This window comes from Neophocaena asiaeorientalis, unplaced genomic scaffold (assembly GCF_003031525.2).
Source record: "Neophocaena asiaeorientalis asiaeorientalis breed wild unplaced genomic scaffold, Neophocaena_asiaeorientalis_V1.1 scaffold90, whole genome shotgun sequence".
NCBI classification, from domain to species: domain Eukaryota; kingdom Metazoa; phylum Chordata; class Mammalia; order Artiodactyla; family Phocoenidae; genus Neophocaena; species Neophocaena asiaeorientalis.
Genome location: NW_020172445.1, coordinates 856,737 through 877,931, shown reverse-complemented (window position 1 = coordinate 877,931; position 21,195 = coordinate 856,737). Strand labels below are relative to the sequence as shown.

The 21,195-nt window shown below is 54.0% G+C and overlaps 2 protein-coding genes across 11 annotated transcripts in view; both read left to right on the top strand.

The window, feature by feature from the left end:
* DUS2 (dihydrouridine synthase 2) overlaps positions 1 to 15,252 on the top strand; it is a 40,496-nt gene extending 25,244 nt beyond the window's left edge. For 3 of the 6 annotated variants that reach the window (XM_024733353.1, XM_024733344.1, XM_024733362.1), the window contains 10 exons: positions 418 to 465; positions 4,193 to 4,258; positions 4,436 to 4,506; positions 6,501 to 6,587; positions 7,917 to 8,085; positions 10,526 to 10,647; positions 11,925 to 12,074; positions 13,200 to 13,287; positions 14,357 to 14,430; positions 14,665 to 14,902. In XM_024733353.1, the coding sequence (XP_024589121.1) occupies positions 418 to 465; positions 4,193 to 4,258; positions 4,436 to 4,506; positions 6,501 to 6,587; positions 7,917 to 8,085; positions 10,526 to 10,647; positions 11,925 to 12,074; positions 13,200 to 13,287; positions 14,357 to 14,430; positions 14,665 to 14,902 (1,113 nt within the window). Of the gene's footprint in view, positions 1 to 417; positions 466 to 4,192; positions 4,259 to 4,435; positions 4,507 to 6,500; positions 6,588 to 7,916; positions 8,086 to 10,525; positions 10,648 to 11,924; positions 12,075 to 13,199; positions 13,288 to 14,356; positions 14,431 to 14,664 lie in introns of all 6 variants that reach the window. The other 3 variants (XM_024733370.1, XM_024733377.1, XM_024733337.1) reach the window with 2 other exon arrangements.
* A 5,244-nt stretch (positions 15,253 to 20,496) lies between these two features.
* NFATC3 (nuclear factor of activated T cells 3) overlaps positions 20,497 to 21,195 on the top strand; it is a 124,190-nt gene continuing 123,491 nt past the window's right edge. For 3 of the 5 annotated variants that reach the window (XR_003001652.1, XR_003001653.1, XM_024733828.1), the window contains exon 1: positions 20,511 to 20,954. Coding sequence is in view for 3 of the 5 variants with exons in the window: in XM_024733828.1 (XP_024589596.1) it covers positions 20,852 to 20,954 (103 nt within the window). In the remaining 2 variants the exon portion in view is untranslated. Of the gene's footprint in view, positions 20,955 to 21,195 lie in introns of all 5 variants that reach the window. The other 2 variants (XM_024733846.1, XM_024733820.1) reach the window with 2 other exon arrangements.

Here is a 21,195-nt window from a genome sequence, read left to right as displayed (position 1 = left end):
TGTGTGCCTCTGAGTGGCTTTGCTGGCGGAGGTGGTATCTAAGCAAGTGACGGTAGGATAGGAAGAAGTTGCGTTTGATCTCATTTCAAAGGAAGAATGACCCTTTGTTTTTTTAAGGGCTTGGCAGATGGTGGGGTTTAGTTTATTAAGGCACTGAGACCCTGGGTAGGAAATGGGCAGTCCTGAAAAATGATTTTTTAGAACCCACTTCTAGATAGATCTGTGGGTCTTGCTAAGGGGATCAGAGTGCTGGCTCTTAGAATTCATCAAACTGATCCCTGATGTTGTGGGCACAGGCGATTGCCAGTGAACCTTGGTTCCTTGGAGGCAAGTGCTGGGGTACTGCCAGGTTGCCATACCACAGGGAGGAGCCACCCTCCTCCAGCTGTAAGAGCCCCTCTGTGTGCTTTTCCTTAGGGAGGAATGGGAGCTGCCCTGCTATCAGATCCTGACAAGATTGAGAAGGTAAGTCCTGCATGAGTGAAAGCAGAGGTCCTTAAATATGCCTATGAACTAGAGTTGCCTGGAACACCTCCCCTACCCTTCCCCCAGATTTAGAGAATCAGTCACTCCACCTGGGGTCTGGAAATTTTTTCAAAGGCTTTCCAGTGACTTTGACATATAGCCAGGTTCAGAAACCCCTGAGCCAGCCTGCAGTAGCCTTGGAGTTCCTTAAAAGCCCAGGGCTAGGGACATGTCAGTAGAGAGCCAGGGGTCCTGAGGGACTCATTTAGAGCTGCTTCTGTATTGCCTCTCTCCCTTCTGAGAAGATCATGAGAGCATATGCCAGGCTACCTGTGGGTGGTGGGCAGGCTCAGTGGCTGTGTGTGTCAGGATGTAAGGGATTGGCCTCTCCCTGGGGGCTTGATGAGAGCATCAGTGGGTGCCCTGCACACTGATGGAGTCCACCATCAGTATGAGAGCAGGCCAGGCCAGGGCCATACAAGGTAAGCTGAAGTTAGTCTCCTCTGATCTCCTTCCCTTGGTGATTCTGGTGGCCAGGTTTATGAGGCCTTAGGGTCAGGTTGATGTTTGCCACCAGTGTTGTGAGCTGCCAGTACATGTGGGAGTGACATCTTCTGCCATACCACATGCACCTTTTACTTTCCTCTCACAGTTCACCAGCTTTCTCCTTGCTGCTCCCCTTAGCTCCTTTGATTTCCTCTTCATTCTCCATCCCCACTTCCACCTCTGGGCTTTAAGCCTCCTAGTGCCTCCCATAGGCTAGAGCAACTTGGGATAAGGCACCACCATTAAGAGCTGCCACTGCTGTGTCAGCAGCTCAACCCTGTTATTCTTCCAGCCCTACTGTGTCTGGGATCTAGGAAAATTCGTGTGTTTATGGGCTAGGTGCCTCCTCATTTTTCCCGTGTGTGAACAGGCACAGGTAATGACCTCCAGTCAGACACCTGTATGCAGGCTGGAGTGGACGTGGACTACTGTGGATTCCACGCTTAGGGAAGGGGCCTCAGTAGCGGGTGGTTTGCTTCACAGCACATACATACAGGCATTTCTGTTATCCTCTGGCGTCCTGGCTTCTCCCACCCATGCTGTGGGCTCTGTCCTCGCTACTGCCCTTCTTTGGGCACATTTCACACGTGAGGCAGCAGAGTTAACACTACCCCTCAGAAGCTCAGTTCATTTCGTTAATTCTCTGGTTGGCAGGGTGGTCGGTTGAGCCAGGTCAGGCTAGTGGACAGGGTTTGCCTTGTGAAAGAGAGGATGCAGGCTTCTACAGTAAAGCCAAATGAGACTCCGGAAGAGTGGGATGGATTAGATTCAGGCTCAAATTGTGCTGGCAAACTGGGTGAGCTGGATGAGAGCTTTGTAGGTCCTTCCAGGCTTGGTGTGTTAGGTCCATGGTTCCATCTGTGGGAACATCTCAGGACCACCTTAGAGATTTTTTCAAAATAAGACTGCTTGTTTGGGGGCGATGAAAGTTTTTGGAAATAGATAGTGGTGATGGTTGTATGACATCTTGAACTAATGCCACTAAATTATACACTTAGAAATGGTTAAGACAGACAATTGTATGTTATATATGTTTTACCACAATAATAATTTTTTAAAAAGGATGCTATCGAGAATTCTGCATATTCTTGGGGTAGACAGAGGCAGGGAGAGGGTATCAGTCTTTTGAAAAAGCTTCCCAGGTGACTCTGGTGTACCCTCCCTGGATTAAGAACCTCAGTTTAAGACTCTATATCAGTAATAGCCTCTCTCTGACCCCTGCCCCACATTCCCTGGGCCCCCGGCTGCTCAGGGCATCCCCTTGTGTGCACTGCACTTGGGCCGTGGCTAACAATCAGCAGGGCCAGGACTTGAGCTCAATTCTCACTGATTCCCAGGCCTGCGCTTTCCTGTCCTCCTCCCTGCCCCCTCCCCAACAACCAGGGGAGCCAAAGTCTGCTTTTCCTGAGTCAACCAGTGGATCTGGGGAGATGTGCCTGCCCGTGGGTAGATGTGCCCAGATACGGGCCCGTCTCAGGTCCTTTTCCCCCACAGACTTTTCACGCCACAGAGACATGGGGTGTGGCTTGGATCTGGGAGAGTTGGGTCCAGGAGAGGTTCTGCTAGAGTCTGACCAAAAGACAGACTCTATTTGCCCTTTCCTCTCAGTGTGACTCTTGCAAAGGGCTAGGACTTTTCGTTACTAATTTCCTTCCTGGTCCTGAACATGCACGTGAAATGAACAGAAAATGAACTGAAGAAGGTGCTTAGAGTTGCTTGGATAAAATACACCAAGAGGAAGTTCTGCAAAACAGAGAACTGGGTCAAACCAGCTGATGTTGCTTAAATCACCAGACATCAGAGGATTCTGAGTCAGCACTTGCAAAGGAACCCTCCAGAGATTTTATTGTCAGCTTGAAGGACAGGACTAGAGTGAGAAATTTTATTGTGTATCTTGATGGATCTGGCAGTCCCTCTTCCTCCCTTAAAGGGTAGGTGCCCCTTTAAGCCCTGCCAGAGTCACCCCGGGACCTCAGGCCCAGTCAGCCTCCTGGGGCAGCACCTGGGGACTGTTCCTTCCTGTCAGTCTCTGGCAATTGTGCCTGGGCCAGCAGGCCCTGTCTTGCCCATGATCTGTCCTATCTGTCCAGGCTCTTGGTCTAATGTCTCCTGGAGGGGCCTGCCTTAGCCTGTCCCTGAGAGAAAGGCCTCCTTCACTGGTTCTTGTGACCCGGCTCTCTGCTGCCCCCACCTGTCTAGAACCAGACTGGCAGCTGCTGCCTGGATGTCCCCTCTGCTCTGCTGGACAGGGATCCAGTTTCTTGGAAGAGGGCTCTTGGCATCACCTTCCCCCTAGCTTGCCTCGCCCAAAATTTTTGATGAGGGAAGAAGATAAAGATAGCAAGGTCACAGACATGCAGTGTCATCTACACCTTTCTTGATGTCTGACTCTTTGTCTGGACTTGCTACTTCCCTGACACTTTCCTGTGTGACTTTCGTGATCTTTATTTGGAGTCCTTTGCAATTACTGTGCAAAATAAACACTTTAAAATATGTTGACTATGTTGTCTTTTCCTTTGCCAGTTTCATTCCTGTATATCTGACTCCCCTAAAGAGAGGGGGTAGCTGAGGACAGGGCCCAGGACCTGCTCAAACTTTCCTGCTCACTCACTTGGCAGATCCTGGAACACTCAGGAAACGTGCCTTCAATCAGGAATGGAGCTGTGAGCCATGTGTTCTCAACCAGGGTTAGGCCTCAGAATCATTTTGTGGAGGGAATGTGTTGGGTAGAGTCCTTTGAAATCACATATTCCTAAGCCCTGTGCCTAGAGACTCATTCAGGAAAGATGAGGTGGAATCTAAGATTCTGTATTTCTTAGGCTCTCCAGGTGATTCTGATGTTTGCCCTGGCAAAGGATCACTGTGTTCTGTACAAGCATGCATGCAGATCCATTCATGCATTCATTCACTCATTCGTTCATTTACCAAATATATGTATACTGCTATATACCAGGCAAGGGGCTGCTGGTGCTGGGGCTCTAGCAGAGAAAAAGGTGAACTCCTTCCCTCATGGAGCTTCCATGTATATGCGTGCAACAGACGCATTCACATGGACACGTACATGGATATAAACATGTCCATGCCACTGGGCCGCACAGGTCTGGAGCAGAATTCATTAGTACAAGCAGTTGTGGTGTTTGTTCCAGAAGAGGCAGATGCTCTTGTATTCTTCCCACTGCAGATCCTCAGCACTCTTGTTAAAGGGACACAGAGACCTGTGACCTGCAAGATTCGCATCCTGCCATCGGTAAAGATCTTACATCTGAAGGTCCATTTTCTCTGGGGATGCTGATTTGAGGGTGTGAATGATTCTTGTGGGGCTGAGTTATGTTTGGAGGAGGGGGTAGAGCTGAGCCCACTTTAGGAGCTGGCAGCTGCTCCCTCTGTGGCTTCAGTAAACACCCTGTGTGGTCCTGTCCCTCAGCTGGAAGATACCCTGAGCCTTGTTAAGCGGATAGAGAGGACCGGCATTGCAGCCATCGCGGTTCATGGGAGGTGAGTGGTTGCCTTACTAGTGACTGACTTGCAAGGAGGACCCTAGCCATCTTAATGATTCTTCACCAGACCCCAGGTGACTACCAGCTTCTCTTCTACATACACAGCCTAGCTCTGCATAGCTCATTGATATCCCCTAAGTTCAGAGGGCAGTCAAACTCTTTATGGGGGTTGCATTTTTCTTTGTTTCATTCATTGAGCATCTACTGGTGGTAGGCACTACACCGAGCCTTAGAGATACAGAGAGACCAATGGGAAGGAGAAACACCCCTACCCTCAAGACGTGTAAATGGTAGAGAATGAGTGATTTGCTCAAAATTATATCACGTAGCCAGGAAGTGGTGGAATTAGAACTCTGACTCTGAATCTCATTTTCTTTACACTACATTCAGTAGTAGCTCCTCCCTTGAATGACCCCAGGCAGATTGCTGTTCTTTTAAAGGTACTGCCTCTTTTGTCTGCCCTTGTTGGACTGCCAGCTGTCACAGTGACCACTTTAAACAGTCCTTGAATCTGCTGTCTACTGAGAGCTGAGGTATTGCTGAAGGCTACCCTTGGTTTCCCAGTCGAACTCGCTCCCTGTGTCCAGGATGTACTTTTGTACAGAATCCCAGGTCAGCAAACTTTGGCCAGGAGGACCTCTCTTTTGAGTGGTGTTCCTTTTGAGTTCAGGGGTCTTGTAGGAACAGTGCATTTTTTGCTGGTTGTATCTATTACAGCATTTTCAGAGAAGGGAACCCAGAACTCCGACACATAAAAACAGAAAAGCAGAGCTGTGCGTGTTGAAGCCACCAGGGGATGGTGAAAGGCCACACACGCGTACACACAGGCCCCTCCTGGAGGCAGCAGGCTCTGGGCTCAGACTGCCTGGTTTCAAATCCCAGGTCTGGGTTCAAATCCCAGGTCTGCTGCTTGTTGGCTGTGTATCCTTGGACAAGTCATTTAACCTCTCTGAGCACCACAGTACTCATTTGGAAATTAAGATAATTTCTGCTTGATAGGGTTGTCACAAGGCCTTTATGAGATTGTGAATATACAGCCTTGGCACAGTGCCTGGCATAGAGTGTTTTCTGAATAAATAAAGCTATTCCTTTTTCCCAGTAGTTGGAAACACTAGGAAGACAGATTTGGGTGAGTTTAAAGAGGGACTTTCTGGCCATCAAAGTTGTTAAAGATGGGCTAGAATTGGGCTGCTGGGGGAGCAGGGAGGTGGAGGTGGAGGCTGGGTTGATAGGGCTTTGTAAGGCCCTGTGGCCCCTGACACTTTTGTTGAAGAGTATAGCAGAGGGACACATGCAGATAGGACCTGGGCAAGGGCTTTCTGGTCAACCACCTCTCTGGCTTGTCCCTGTGCACAGCTCAAGTTAGGGCTTACCTTAGCATCCCTAAGACTCACTCACTCATACACAAGAGCTTCTTGCAGTTGACCTTGGATGCAGGGGCCCTGGGTTGTGGTCTTGCCTCCCCTGTGGCTCTTTGTGACAGCCATGGTCTGTGGCCTGCTCTGGTTGCTGGGCCTACCCTGTGCCAGGTGCCTCTCCCCAGGATCAGCTGCCCAACTTGGCCTCAGCACACGCAGCTGTGTGGGAGTGGCCAGTCTGAGTGGCGGCAGCTGTTCCCAGTCCCTCTGGGAGGGCAAGACTGGGACAGTAGGGGTAGCATTCTTAAGGCACCGTCCCTCATCTCTGGCAGAAATGAGGGGAAGCTGGGGAGTGGCAGTGTGACCACCCACATCGGCTTCCTGCAGCCATGCCTCACCTGCAGACCTTTGAGAGCTGGACTTACCTTCTCAGCATGGACCTGTGCTGCTGCTGCCCGGCACAACAGAGGTCAGGGAGAGTCATCCCCTGTAGCCCAGAGCCCTGTCCCTGCTGGCCACATGGCCTTCCTGAGGTTCAGCAAGGAGGACAGTAGGATTTGGCTGACATAACCCGGTGCTAAGTGTGACGTGACCTTTGGCACTCAGTCCCCAGCCCCATCTCTTTATCTCCAAGGAAGCGGGAGGAGCGACCTCAGCACCCTGTCAGCTGTGAAGCCATCAAAGCAGTCGCCGAAACCCTCTCCATTCCTGTCATAGCCAAGTAAGCCTCCCTTCTTCCTCATTTATTTTTTTATGCCTCACTTCACTCAGAAGGGATTTGAACTGACAAATAGAAAATGGAATGCAATAGCATCAAAAAATGACTGTAAGAGAAAAGAAAAAAAGGATGTGACAAAAATGAACTTGGCAGTGAGGCTGAGAAGGGCCCATTGTGTCCCTTGGCCTCTGGTGAGTGGCCGATGTAGGTATGCAGTAGACAGGGGCCCAGGACATTCCGATGCATGGGTTGAGGTGGGAGTGTTTATGGAGAGCCAGAGAGTGGCTGCTGAAACAGGCCCAGGGGAAGGTGACATCACACCCAGAGTTAGGTGTGTAGGGTGTAGGGTGAGGCGTCTCAAGCCAGAGCACAGAGAGCCATGGCTCAGGAGCATGAGGCAGGTCACAGACCAAAGCCCAGATGAGCATCCTGGACAGTGACATGACCAGAACCTAGACTGGCAGGTGTGAGGTACCGATGACCAGCCCAAAGGCTTAGCAGTAAGACAGCAGTGTCCTGTTGCCACTGGGGAGCTGGCCTGTGTGGGCCAGTCGGGAGTCCAGCTCAACCCTGTACCTGCCTGATGGCAGGTTGGGAACAGAGAAGTTCTGAAGCCCTAAAGCCCTGACAAAAGGCATGCCTGACTGGAGGGAGGGACGGGGGAGCTAAGGGTGGGGTGGTCCCCAGGCCAAGGGGTGTTAGGGATGTCTTGGAGAGAGGGTAGGGCTACTCAAGACCCTGGACCCTGTTGCTGCTGTTGCCACCTGAAGGGGGTTCCCCCACCCCCATTCTCACACACAGTGCTGTCTCTGGGCTGAGGCTGCTGCCCGGCTCCTAATGGAACAGACAAAGAGCAGTTTCCAAGGGGCTGCAGGGTGGCTAAAAGGGAAATTGCAACCAAACCGGGCCTCCTTCCTTCCTCTCATGAGCACCACTGCGTCTGTTCCCTCTCTAGGGTTTTGACCCAGCCGTCAGTGGGCATATAGGTGCCCCAGCCTGGGGGTTTTCCTGTGATCCCTGTATCCACGTACAGACCCCGCCCTTCGGATGTGGGCCGGCTTTAGCCACTGTTCAGGATGAGGGGGAAGGAAGGTAAACGCTCCGGAGTACCTCTTAAGTGCCAGGCACGGTTTGGACTGCTTTGTTATCTCACTTGGTGCTCCTGACCCCACAGTGGGGTGTGTGTTATAATCTCCAGTGTCCCGAAGCTCTCGTAGCTGAAGGACTTGGCCAAAGCCACACACTGAATAAATGGCAGATTTAGGAGTTGCCTTTTTCTGAAATTGCTTGTACAAGGATGGGGATACTGCTCACCCCACTGTTGCTTTTCAGTGGAGGATCTCACGACCACATCCAAGGATATTTGGATATAGAGGACTTTCGACAAGCCACGGCAGCTTCTTCAGTGATGGTGGCCCGAGCGGCCATGTGGAACCCATCCATCTTCCTCAAGGAGGGTCCACGACCCTTGGAGGAGGTCATGCAGAAGTACATCAGATACGTATGTCTATGCACTTTTTCAAAACAAACATTTCTCACTGTCTGCCACATTCCTGCAGAAAGTGCTTTGGGTGAGCCCCCAGCCCCCAGCAGCTCTCCTTTTCTTTTCTTTTTTAAAAAATTTATTATTTATTTATTTTTGGCTGCGTTGGGTCTTCGTTGCTGTGTGCGGGCTTTCTCTAGTTGCGGCGAGCGGGGGCTACTCTTCGTTGCAGTGCACGGTCTTCTCATTGCGGTGGCTTCTCTTGTTGCAGAGCGTGGGCTCTAGGTGCGCGGGCTTTAGTAGTTGTGGCTCACGGACTCAGTAGTTGTGGCTTGCAGTCTCTAGAGCGCAGGCTCAGTAGTTGTGGCGCACGGGCTTAGTTGCTCCGTGGCATGTGGGATCTTCCCGGACCAGGGCTTGAACCCGTGTCCCCTGCATTGGGCAGGCAGATTCTTAACCACTGTGCCACCAAGGAAGTCCCTCTCCTTTTCTTTTTAGTGTAGCATAGCATTGGGTTTCCCTGGCTTTAATGTGGAGAGCAGGGTGCTGGGGAGGCATGGCCCTACCATTGCCCTCTTCTAAAGCTTTCAAGGTGTGAGGATCATAGCAAGGGCTTCTGGATCCAGGATGCTGTTGGGACCCCAAACACATGATATCTTTCTCTTAGTCTCTGTCACCCCCTGCCCCCCTACACATACACACGCATGCACAATGACAGTGGTGTCTGTGTCACTCATGCCAGTGGGTTGGCACCAGAGGAACCACAGCCAGGAGGAGCCATTGTAGCTGTTGTGAGGACAGATTCTCTCCGTAAAGACGTGTCAACTGGTCGTCAGTCATAGTCACTTCTAAAAGTCTTCTCTTGCTAATTCCCAGAATGCTTTAGCCTTTGACTTAGGAAATAGCCTAACTTTGACCCTCTCCTCAGGTAATAGCTTTTTCTTCTCACCCGGGGTTTGATGGTAGTGCCCGGGCATTTCCCTGTAAAGGAGTTTTTTGACACCTGCACTATTTCCTTGGCACTGCCCTGGCACCCTGTGAGACTCTGACCAGCTGTGCATGTCTTTCGGCAAAGATAGTGAGTGGTCCTCAAATTCCTCAGTGAGTTGGGCCTGAGCAGAGAGTGCAGCCCTCACCCTGAGCAGACTTCCACCCTCCTCTTCAGTCCTGGAGCTCCTACCCACCTGGGGGGTCAGGAGCTTCTCAGATCCTCAGGCTACCATGGGCAGTTGTGGCTGCCATGACATGTGGGTGTCCCCAGGGCTGTGCAAGCTGGGGGTGGTTGGAGGCCCTGAGGCCTGTGCCCAGAGTTGGGCAGCCTCTGTTCTAGAGCCTCTTCTGCTTGATGCTGCAGCCTTCATCCTCTTGGTTCTGGGTGTCCTGTTGGGCAGGTTGGCTCTACAATGGCCTGGGTCAACCAGAGGCAAGGGGGGCTTAGCTCAGTCTAGGTCGGCCGGTTGGCAGGTCTGTGGCAGGGAAGGCACGTTCAGTAGTGCCAAGCTTGCTCACTGGCTGAAAGGTGATGTTATCCTTCCTTCTCAGCCTGTCCCTTGGCAACTCCTCAAGGGGGTGTGTTGGGCCAGAGAAAGGGAGCGGCTTTCAAGCATAGGCAGGGCTGCTTCTGGTCCAGCCAGTTGCCTTCTGTCCCAAACAAGCTGAATCAAGGCCTTGCTGCCGGCCGTGGCTTACCCACGTATCCCTTCTTTGTCCTGAACATGTGGTCGCACCTCCAAGGCACTGAAGACATAGGCCTTGCTGGAGGTATTAGAAGATTTGATAGGGGGCGAGACGGGGAGAGGGTTCTGGGGGGCTGAAGCACCCTTTACCCACTGCTCTCCTGCCTGCCCCAGCCAGGCCGACTTCCACTGGGTATCCCTGGGCAGTTGTCTGGCCTCCCTGAGCCTGCATTTCCCAGTCTGAGTAGTGGTAACTACTTGTTTAGCTCAATGAAGTGACAAGTACCACGTGCAAACATGCTTGGTCAATGGTGCTGGGCTTTTCCCATGTTGGGAGAAATTGGAGACAGGCTGTTTAAGATGTGGGAGAGGCAGGCATTCACCATGGTTATAAGGAGTAGAAGAATCTCACCCCTGTCCCAGGGCTGGTCCTGCCACACCAGAACTTGGCTGTTCCCCACTCCCTGCCTTGGAAGATGCTCGGCAACAGGTCCTCTGTGGCAGCCGATGCAGGAGGAGCTCCAGGCGCATGTGGACCTTAGTCAGGCTGTCCAGTGGAGTGTGCTCCTGACTGTGGGTCTCAGTTGTGACCCTCAAGCATTGTGCCACTAACTAGAGGAGTAGATGGCCAAGATGGAGAGGGCTCTTTTATGGGGTCACACTGCCTCAGCTGCAGGCCCTTCTGATGCCCCCTTGGAGCCCCTTTTCATGCCATCAGAGCAGAGCTCAGGCCTCAGAGCCTGCCTGGGCAGCAGGGGGGCTCATGGCAGTTCTTCTCTCAGGCTGTGCAGTATGACAACCACTACACCAACACCAAGTACTGCTTGTGCCAGATGCTACGAGAACAGCTGGAGTCGCCCCAGGGGAGGTTGCTCCATGCCGCCCAGTCTTCCCAGGAAATTTGGTGAGAGGGGCAATGGGCTGTTCATCTGTCCTTGCAGACATTACCCAGACTTGACCCTGAGCCCTAAGCTGACTCTACCAGGGGACCCAGGACACAGCTTCTGGAGGTGGATGTGCTGGAGTGGGGAGGTGGTACAGCTTTGCCTCACAGAAGGGGGTACTTTCAAATCTTTAGAACTTTCCATCCCTGGACTGATCTCAGCAGCAGAATTTCGGGAACTAGTGCACTAGTAGGATGGAGGAAGGTGAGGGCTGGGCTTGGGAATCCCTGGGGAGGAAGGGGCTTTCCTGATAACAGATCTGTCACATGCCAGGCCACCAAGATCCGATGGTTAGGAGAGTTGGGGTTGTAGAATGGAGCCCCTGGCCTGAGCCGGCACCCACACCCCATCACTTTGCAGTCTGAGAGGCCACCCCTTGATCCTCTAGATCTGGTAGAGCTACAGCTCAGGTGGTTGACATTTGGGGCCCCTCACAACCTGGTCTAGTGCCTGTTCCCACAGCTCCCTGTCTGCCTGTGCTTGTACAGGGTCTCCTGCCTGAATGCTGTCTCCCCTGCACATTAGCTGTCTATACTCTCCTTCCTCCAGAGAAGCCTTTCTTGACTAGGCTTGCCCTCAGGCAGCCATCTTCATGAATGTCCTCCAGCCCTTAAGATGCTTCCTAGAGGGAAGAGCCTTGCCAGAACCTTCCTCCTCACCCTGGGCTTGTGGTATTCATTCTGTCCCTAGCCCATGTAGCTTAACCAGCTCGACCCAAGTATCTTGTGAACTCAAGAGGATAACTCTCAAGAGTATCACTTTGTAGCTCTGGCTGGTACCTCAGTTTAGGCTTGGCCTGTGTGTGGTCAGGGCGGGAAGTGGGGAACCAGTCAGTGGTCAGGCCTCCGTGTCTTCCTCCCACGGGCCTGCATGAGGACAAGGCTGTGCATACCCCCAGTGCTTGGTCAGTATAGCTCAACTCACTCACTGCTGGCTAGGGACACCTGCCTGTGTGTTCCTCCTCAGAAGAGAGGCTGCAGGTGGCCTTTGGAATCTACTCCACCCAGCCCAGCCTGCCCTCCAGTGCTCCTGCTCAGGGACCTGCATTCATTCTCCATCTGTCAGTTCAGGCTGATCACAGGGGTGTGTAGAAAGCACCTTCTGATGGCTAGGCCCTGGTGGTGTTTGGGTATATGTGGGGGGCATTTCTCAGTGGTGGGGCCCTGGGCTCCTACAGTAGTTTCCTGAATGCTGGCTCCACTAAGGGGCTTCCCCTACTCTGCTTGTCCCTTCATAGTGAGGCCTTTGGCCTTGGTGCCTTCTATGAGGAGACCACACGAGAGCTGGACGCCCGGCGGGCCAAACTCTTGGCCAGGAGCCCAGAGGAGGTGGAGGAGCCAGCTGAAGATACCTCTGGTATCATTAAGATGGCTGTCAAGTTTGACCGGTAGGTCTCCAGCTCGGCCTCAGCTTGGGCCAGGGCCAGTGTCCTCAGGTCTGACTGGGCCAGCAAGCTGGCTGCCGTCCATGGTTAATGCCAAGCTTAGGGACCACACATCTCCTTGGTTTGGATGCTTGTTCTCAGTTTTCAGCAACCCAAAGAAGGCACTTTGGAGAAGACAGTCGCTGAAAGCCCAGGCAGTGCTGTCAGGGTTGCACATGCTTTCCCAAGGGTGACTAAACTATACCTTTTTCCTGACCCACCCCTTCCCACAACTCAGGCTGGGGAGACTTGTCCCCTCTGTTCCTCAAAGTCTGTGTTTTCTCCTTGGCCCTCAGGAATTAGCTGCCTGCAGGGAGCTCCAGAATAGCAGCAGGACCTGAACCCTCACCTGCCTAAGCAGCCTACCCTCACTGCTCCTCGCTAGCCCCGTGGTGCCCTCTCTAGGCAGAAATAGCCTCAGGCCAGTTATTGCCTCAGACTGTGACTCAGCTTTGAATGGGGCCCTCATCCTTGTCTCTGCGATCTGGAATCTGAACCTTTCTGGGGTCCCCAGGCCCAGACCAGGAGTCAGTCTTGTCTGGCAGAGTCTTGGGAGGAGGGATGTAAGCACAGCTGTTGGGCAGTCATATCCAGGGAGAGCTCCTGGTGGGAAGCTAGAACATGGCCTGACTCTGAAACTGGAGTCCACTGTGCCCAAGGCAGCAGCGGATCACCCTGACACTTGGTGGACATAATCAGGGTGGGCCCTGAGCTAGATCCTGAGACCACTGTATGGCTACCTGTGTCCCCACTCCCACCCACTCCCTCCTGATGTTGTCTTGAGAGGCAAATTGTACCTTCCTTCTTGGCTGTTGAAGGCTGTTTTCCAGGCTGGAGCTCAGAGTGCTGGAGTTCACTTCCCATTCCAATTCCCCAAACAACTGAAGCCCATCTTCCCTTTAGGTAGAATTGAGGCCCCAAGCCACTGGTGGGACAGAAATGGGAGCTCAAGGGAATAGGTGCAGGAGTCCTAAGGCAGGAGTTTGCTGTCTCATTCCTGCAGCTCCTACCAGGAACTGAGTAGGGCCCCTGCTGAGGAATGGAGTTCTCATGGTAGGTGGGCCCTGACATCTTTCCCTCCTTCCCTAGGAGAGCATACTCACCCCAGATCACCCCCAAGATGTGCCTGCTGGAGTGGTGCCGGAGGGAGAAGTTGGCACAGCCTGTGTATGAAACGGTGAGTTCCTGCCTGTGGCCTGCCCTGCATCCAGCCCACAGCACTCCCACAGCTAGTGCCGCCACCCCCAGTCCACCCACAGCTCGTACGTGCACTCCAGACTGCTTGGCTGGAGCCTGGCTTTGCCTTCTTGGCCTTCTAGCTCCTTCCCTTTGACAGTGGACCTGTTGTGTAGTTCTGGCCACTTTCATAAAACTGAACTAGAGGCCTAAGTAAGAGGCTGCTTCAGCGAGTCCCTTCCAGTGGCATTGCTTAGGCAGGAGAGACTTCTCTGGAGAGGGCCAATTGGCTTAGGAAGGACGTTCAAACCTAAAAGTTAGACTGACATGTTTTTGGATCAGGCCTCAGCCAATGGGGCACAGAATTGGGCCCCACGTCTGGGGCCCCTCAGGGGAAACTTTGAGACGGTCTTGCTTCACTTTCTTTGGTCCCCATGGCCTGTTTAGGTTGCCTAGTCTCTTTTGGACTGGCCTTCTGACCTCCAAGCTTGTATCTTCTGGGCCTTGGGTTCCCTTCTGCCAGAGTGACTTTTCCAAAACGAATTTGCTTCTGTCCCCCTTGCTCACGTCCTCATCAGCTCCTCAGCACCTTTGGGATCAAGCCCTACTACCTCAGCCCAGAGCACGAGACCCCCATGTGTCTTTCTGCTTCAGGTCACATCCACTCAGCTCTCTGTCTGCCACATCACCTGGTTGCTCTGCCAGGTGTACCTTCTTTGCCCCAGTCCTTGTCCCCTTTCACCGCTTTGCCATCTGGTGAACTCCTTCTCATTTTGGGGGACCTGGCCCACCCAGATGTCAGTAGGAGGAAGCTCCATAGTCAGATGCAGCTAAGGGCTCTGACGGACCTTTGCTTAGGTCCATGACAGAACTCCTGACACACTGGGATGTCACTCACTGTTTGTGTATCTACGTTTCTTCCCTGGAAGATGCACTAGGCACTTCTGCTGGGGAGGAGCATGTGATACAGGTAGCCTTCATTTGATTTAGGTGGGAAGTACTTCCCTCCAGGGCTTGGCCCTCTTGCTCTCATGCAGCCATCCCTGATTCCTTTGCACTCTCTGTACCAGGTTCAACGGCCCCTGGATCGCCTCTTCTGTTCTGTTGTCACTGTTGCTGAACAAAAGTACCAGTCCACCTTGTGGTGAGTTTCCTTATCAGTGGGCATGAGGCTTGTCAACAGGGCCTGATCCTCGCATTGGCCTGGGAGGGTTAGGGGGATGGTGTACCTGGGCAGTGGCATCCCTGAGTGATGACCCCTTCCCTAGTTTTGTCAGAATCTCTGCCAAGGGCGTGTAGAGTCAGGCCTCCCAGACTCTAGTCCTGTAACGAGTCTGCCTGTCTCCCTGCCTTATTGCCCCATGCCTCGTCTGCCTAGGGACAAGTCCAAGAAACTGGCGGAGCAGGCTGCAGCCATCGTCTGTCTGCGGAGCCAGGGCCTCCCTGAGGGTCGGCTGCGTGAGGAGGGCCCCTCCTTGCACAAGCGCAAGCGGGAGGCCCCTGACCAAGACACTGGGGACCCCAGAGCTCAGGAGCCAGTCATGCCTGGGGAGCTGTGCAAGAAGCCCTTTTTAGCCTTGGCAAGTGGTAAAGAGAGCCCCCTGGAAGGCTGGTGACTACCGTCCCTACCCTAGTCAGCCCCTCCCTGGGCCTGGCCCTAGGATGGCTATGGGTGCAGAGCATCAGCCAGGTGCCACTGGACAATTTGCTGCCACTGCTGACAGGAATTACGAGGTTCTGGCCTGGGCCAGCAGCCTGGAGCACAGGCCAAGGGATCCCCAGAGTGCCCATCTCCTTTGGTGGGTCTGAGTAGCAGAGCCAAGTTCCCAGTGACCTCAGTATTTTCTTTGAAAACAGGAGCTTTTCAGGTGGCACCTCCCCAACCTGACATTGGTACAGTGCAATAAAGACACCCTTCACCCTTACCCATGGCTGGTTGCTTCAGCCTGGCACCTTTACACATGGACAGATGTCCTGGCATAATTATTCTGCTTCCACCCTCTGTGCAGAGCTGGGGCTTTCTAAAACATTTCTCCTACCCATCCTTACGAGTCTAGATGGAGGTGGTGGGTTGGTTATCACCTTTAATGCTCACTGGACTTGAGTTGAGCCAGGAAAGTCCAAGAAGCCCATTCTCCTGATGGTAAACCTGAGGTACTGGCCGTCAGTTGGCTTTCCTGATGAGAGGTGATATGGAGTCTGGGGAATTGATTAGGGTATCTGGTGCGCTAATAAGGGACCAGCTCAGGTGAGGGGGGGTGCTGGGTCTGACCCCAGCTAGAGCTCAGACCTGTGAGGTGCCTGCTCTGAGCAGAGGACACTGGAGGCTGCTGATGGCAGCAATTTGGGGCCCTTGTGATTGCCCGCCCATGCCACTGCCCACCCCCCCTTCCGCCCCCACCATCCCGTTCGGGCCGGAAGGAAGTGGCAGATTCTCTTTAATTTCCTTCTGGCAGTGAGAAGCAAACAAACAGCTACCACATCTTATGGGGCCTCCCCCCCCCACCACCGCCGCCCACTTACTGGGAGGGGCGTTCTGACCAAAGGTCCCTGCCCAGCACCGCCTCTGCTTCCTCAGCTGTAAACATGCTGCTTTTCCTCCCCTTTTCAAAGCTCTGTGAGGAGCGGGGGATTCCCCTCTGGGCCAAGGCCTTGTTTCTCCCATCTACTCAGGGTCAGGCCCCTGTGCCAGTCAGTACCCCCAGCCCTGATGACCTGAATCAGGGGTTGGGCAGGTAAGGCCCCTGTCTCAGTCCCGGAGCAGCCCCTCCATGAACCCACACTTGCTCTTCTTTTTGCAGATAAGGATACCAATACCAGTGGCCTCCCAGAGCCCATCACTCTTTGACCTTGGGCAAGTCACTTCTAGTTCTTGCTGGGCCCAAGGGCCCTTCTCTGAGTGGGATCAGCTGTCCTCTTCCTGCTCGAGGCTGGCTGGAGGATAGTCTCGCCCTATGATAGCGGCACTGTGCAGCTAATGGGGTCACTCCATACCGAGGCTGCCCTAACTAACTTCCCAGACCAGTGCTTCCAGAGACGGAGCCCCACCCAGGAGAGAGACTGAGGCTTGGTTCAGTCTCAGCCATCAAACTTTAGGCACAATTTATTTGATTTTTCTTACAAAAAACTGTTTCAGTCAAAATGTCCCCTTTGCCTTTCCTCATACCCCAATTGGAACAGGACAGACAGAGAGGCCCCAGTGGACCCCTCAGGCATCCTGAGCTAGTCAGAACTTGTGGGAGGACCCTGTGTGGGCCAGGTACGAAGTCTTAAGATCCACTTCCCTGTTGGGGTTGGGCTCTGTCCTCAGACCTCTTCTCCCACCAGTGTGGTTTCCCTGGGCAAGCCCCTTCTCTGGAGGGGTCACATTCATTTCTGGGCTATGGGGAAGGAAAGGCAGGGGTAGAGGTCAGTCGCTAAGATAGAGTTTAGAGTGTGGGGACTTTGAAGGCGCAGGAAAAGTAGTGGGGAAAGGGTTAGTCACAGGGGAGCAGGTGGGGAGGGGCTAGTGTGTGTTCCTTGACTGAGGACGTCTGGCAAAATCCTGGTTGAATATGTTGGCCCTCAAATGGTCTCGCTTTAGCACACCTCAGTGATGCCTGCCCTGGTCTCAGAGAGACCTGCCTAAGAGCTGGGACCAACTGGGAGGGCCCAGTCAGGTCTGAAAGCTCCACCCACTGTTCTCATCATGCCCACATTAAACTCAGGCCACTTAGATGCCCAAATCCCTCTCTGGTCTGGTAACCACCATACTTATCCATCCATTCCAGCCACCCTGATTGAGGACTTCCTCCTAGCTCATCATATTTTGGGGACACATGGTTTTGATATGAGCACAAGAGGGAGGGACAAGGCTGGAGAGGATGGCAGGTCTTCCGAAGGCCACAGCAAGCAGATTGGACTTGGTGCAAAGATGGGTGGGTCATCTCTTGCCCCTGCAGTCCTGCATACTCAGTCCTTCCAGGTGTCACTCCTGCTCAGAACTCCTCCATGGCTCTCAGTTGCCCCCTGGATCAAGTCCAAACTCCTCAGCCTAGCGCTTGAGGACAAAGTGCTGACCCTGTCTTCTCAGCACCATGTGCTGACTTCAGCAACTAACTTTCTTCGATTGTAGTTGACTGGTCATATCGCCTCTGCCCAGATTGAGAACTGCTCAAGGGCACTCCTTGTGTCCCCTCTGGCCAGCCTGGGCATGGGGGTAGGGAGCAGGCACAGAGGAAAAATCAAACAAGAGCTTGTGTTGGGGGGATGTGTGCCATGGAGAGGAGGAACTTTTTTAAACTCTGACTTTCCTCCAAGGCTCCTATTTGCCCTAATGTGGAACAAGGGGGGCTGGACTGAGCTAAGCTGTACCATTCCATGGCTCAAGAGGCCACAGGAGAGCCTTCAGCGATGAGAATTCAGGGCCAGGCCTGTGGCAGCTGATGAAAGGGATGGTTTTCCTCAGTCTCAAGCCTGGCTGGCATGCACACAGGAGGGAGAGGGGACCCACACAGTCCTTGTCCACCAGCCTGGCCAAGTCTGGGGTTCTATCTGTTGCACTGGGTCCCTGGGCCTCCTGGTTTCACAGGGCTCTCAGAAGGCTGGAGGTGAGTCAGATGGCCTCCTGCCACCTAATAGAGCTTTGGAGCTGACCTGACTAGGAGCTTATGGGGGAGGTCCTGGACCTGGCTAAGGAAAAGGGGTGGAGAGAGTTTGTATACTGATGTCTATGTATTGATTCGTCACAGCCTGCAGAGCTCCCAGCCACTGCTGCCTTTCTTACGAAGGTGGTAACACTCTTCCTGCAGTTGGTGCCCACCCCCTGCCTCAGCCCTCATCACTCCAGGTTAGGGTTCTCAGTTTCCTCCAGAGCAGAAACCTTCCCCAAGACATGAGCCCTTTTAAGTGTTCTCCAGGTGCATGGTAGCTGGGAACACAGATGCATCGCTAAGCATTTGATGAATGGGTGAATTTTTCAAGCCACCTATAGCTTCTCTGGTCCCCTCCCAGTGGTGGGGCTGACGGGCCCATGATCTCCCTCTTGCCTTCCCCCCTGGCCTGGCTGGCTGAGCCCCTGGTTCAGGTAAAGTCATGTGTCGAGGGCAGAGGAGTTAGATGAAGGTCCATTTTCTCCATCCAGATGATAACCTGAAAGGTATTGTGGGAGGGTGGTAGGGGGCACACATCCCAAAACTGCATCGTTTTATGAGGAGGAGAGGTGAGCTGGCTAAGCTTCTGGGGCCTTTTACTATACTAAGGGTCATGTTACATGTAGTACCAATTGGCAGACCAACCATCTGCCTGGGGCCGAAAGTTGTAAAGTTAGTGTGGAGTTTGGGCTCTAAATTCCACGCTTAGGCCCTCAAGGTTGGATATCCTTTGAAGGCAGGACTGCTTATTGGAAGGCTATTTCACCCACTTAATACCATTTGCTCCCTCTCCTTGACTACTGTTATCTCCTTCTGCCTCTAACCTTCCCCTCCCCCACTCCAATCCAGAGATTCAGAATTCTGAACATGGAAGTCTCCTGCTGGAAACCCTTTTGTGGCTCCCTCCTGCACTCAGGATAAAGTCCAGATACCTTGCAGTGGCTTGCAGTATCCTGCCCCTTCATCTGGCTTTACCTTTGGCTTCTGTTCACTGCATGTACTCTCTGGTCTCCAAGTCTTTGGAAATCTGTTCTCTGCCTGGAACCATCTTTCTCACTTCTTGCCCATCTCTCCAATTCTTACTTAGCCTTGTGGACGCCTGCAGCCTGGGAGATTATAAGCCTTCTCTGAGCTCTTGGCACAGCCCTAATCTCTTTGCACAGTGATTATAGATTTGCTTGCCTCCTCTCCCTGATGCCTGAAGGGAGATTAATTTATCTGCCTCCCCAGGTCCAGCACAGGTATGGGTACAGAGCACAGGGCAGGAAAAGTTTTCTGACCTCAGGGGTGAACCAATCCAAGATAAACGTGTCAACGGCTCTGTATGTTCCCTGCCCTCCTGACCCTAGGCCTAGTTGGGCTTTACCTAGGGCTCCCTGGTACCTCAGGTTGTCAGTCCACATATTGAGACATCTCTGGAGGGTGCTCCACCTTGCCCTCTTCCAGCGGCTTTTGTGGACAGCGTGGGATGTGCCTGGGCTCTTGCACCTGCACCCGAGTTTCTGAGACATAGCAACTTGGTTCCTCTGGCAACACACTTCTAGGGATGCTGTGCCCTTCGCAGCCTAGAGCTAGAGGAGTTGGTCACCGCCACCTCTTCCAGCTCTCCGTCCACCCTGTGCTTTGGAGGAGCCCTAAGTAAACAAGCCAGGCTCAGCGTCCCTGGGCCAGGCCTCCACCCCAGGGCCCAGGAGGAGGCACCTTGGGTAGTCTCCAGGCAAGACAGGCCCGCTGGGGAGGGGCAGAGCGTGAAACTGTTCTGACGCAGTGTCATTTCCTCCCCCCTAACAGCCACTCAGTTTGGGTAACACAATCCCTCCCGCTTTAACCGATGTGCGCCGGGACGCAGAGGTCACAGAGCCCGTTGAATGGTGCGAGTTCACGACGGGGTTTTCCCGTTCAGTCGGCCTGACTTATAGCAGGGACAGACCCTGCCCCGGGGGCTTTGCCGAGGCCTCGAATGCGCCGGCTGTCCTCGAAGGAGCAGCTGCCAGGCCGGCTGACGGCGAGCAGACAAAGGCTCAGCCAGCAAAGCGCGGGCCCCGCCCCGCAAGGGTGGGTCTGCAGCGACTGGTAGCTCAGACTTGGGCCTCATTGCGCAACCCAGGTTTCCTCCGGCTCCGCCCCACCTTAGCTGGAAGCCCGACCCAGTCCCAGCCTTCTCGAGACTCCGCCATTAAGGCTGGGGTAAAGGAGTGAGGGAGTGAGTGATGTCCACGTAACCCTCCGGGGCGCTTTTACTTTCCCCAAACCCAGCCAGGCAGGAATAACACTGCAGCTGCGTGTCACCGCACCCTTAACCCCAAGGCTCTTGGCGCCCCTTCCCCAACGTGGGGTCTGTCTAATAAGGCAAGCGATCTCTGACTGGCCGGTGGTGGGCCCCTCAATATAATTAGAGGGCTATCGACCTCACACCCTGGTACCGGGTCCTGGCTTAGAAGGAGTTGATGCAAACTACGACTCCCAAGAGGTAGTAGGGCTAGCTGGCTCTCCATATTCACGTGACTTCCTTATCCTGGAGAGGGAGTCACGCGGTAGGCCGGTGAGGGGGCGGGGCCATCGGGCTCGTCCGCGGCGCCAGTGGCCTATGGGCGGCCGGGTCAGATGGGCGCGCGGTAGGGGGCGGGACCGGCCTCGCGGCACGGCGCGGGAGCGCGCCGGTAGCGGCCGCTGTAGGGGGGCGGAGAATATCGTCTAAGGCGACCGTGGCAGCTTGGGCATCGACGACTGGCAGTGGTGGCGGCTCCTGGTGCGGTTCGGCGCGCGGCCAGTTTTAGAGTTCGGAACGGAACGCTCGACGTCGCGGTCCCCGCCCGGAAAGTTTGCTGCGGAGCTGCAACCTCCTGGCCGGCGCGGCCCGGCATGAAGCGGCGCTGAGGAGCCGCCGCCGCCGCCGCCGCCTGAGGAGGAGCCGCAGCACCCTGGGCCACGCCGATGACTACTGCAAACTGTGGCGCCCACGACGAGCTCGACTTTAAACTCGTCTTTGGCGAGGACGGGGCGCCGCCACCGCCGCCCCCGGTCTCGCGGCCTGCAGGTGGGTGCCGGGCGGGGCGGGAACGAGGAGCGTCAGCTCTTCTCGCTCGCAAGAGCTCGCCCCCTCCCTGCCTGGTCCCTTGGTTGTCCCGGGTCTGGTAACATCGTGTGTGTGTGTGTGTGTGTGTGTGGGGCGGTGTGTGTGTGTGTTTTTTTTTTTGTGTGTGTGTGTGTGTGTGTGTGTGTGTGTGGTGATGTCTGGTAACATCGTGTGTGTGTGTGTGTGTGTGTGTGTGAGTGGT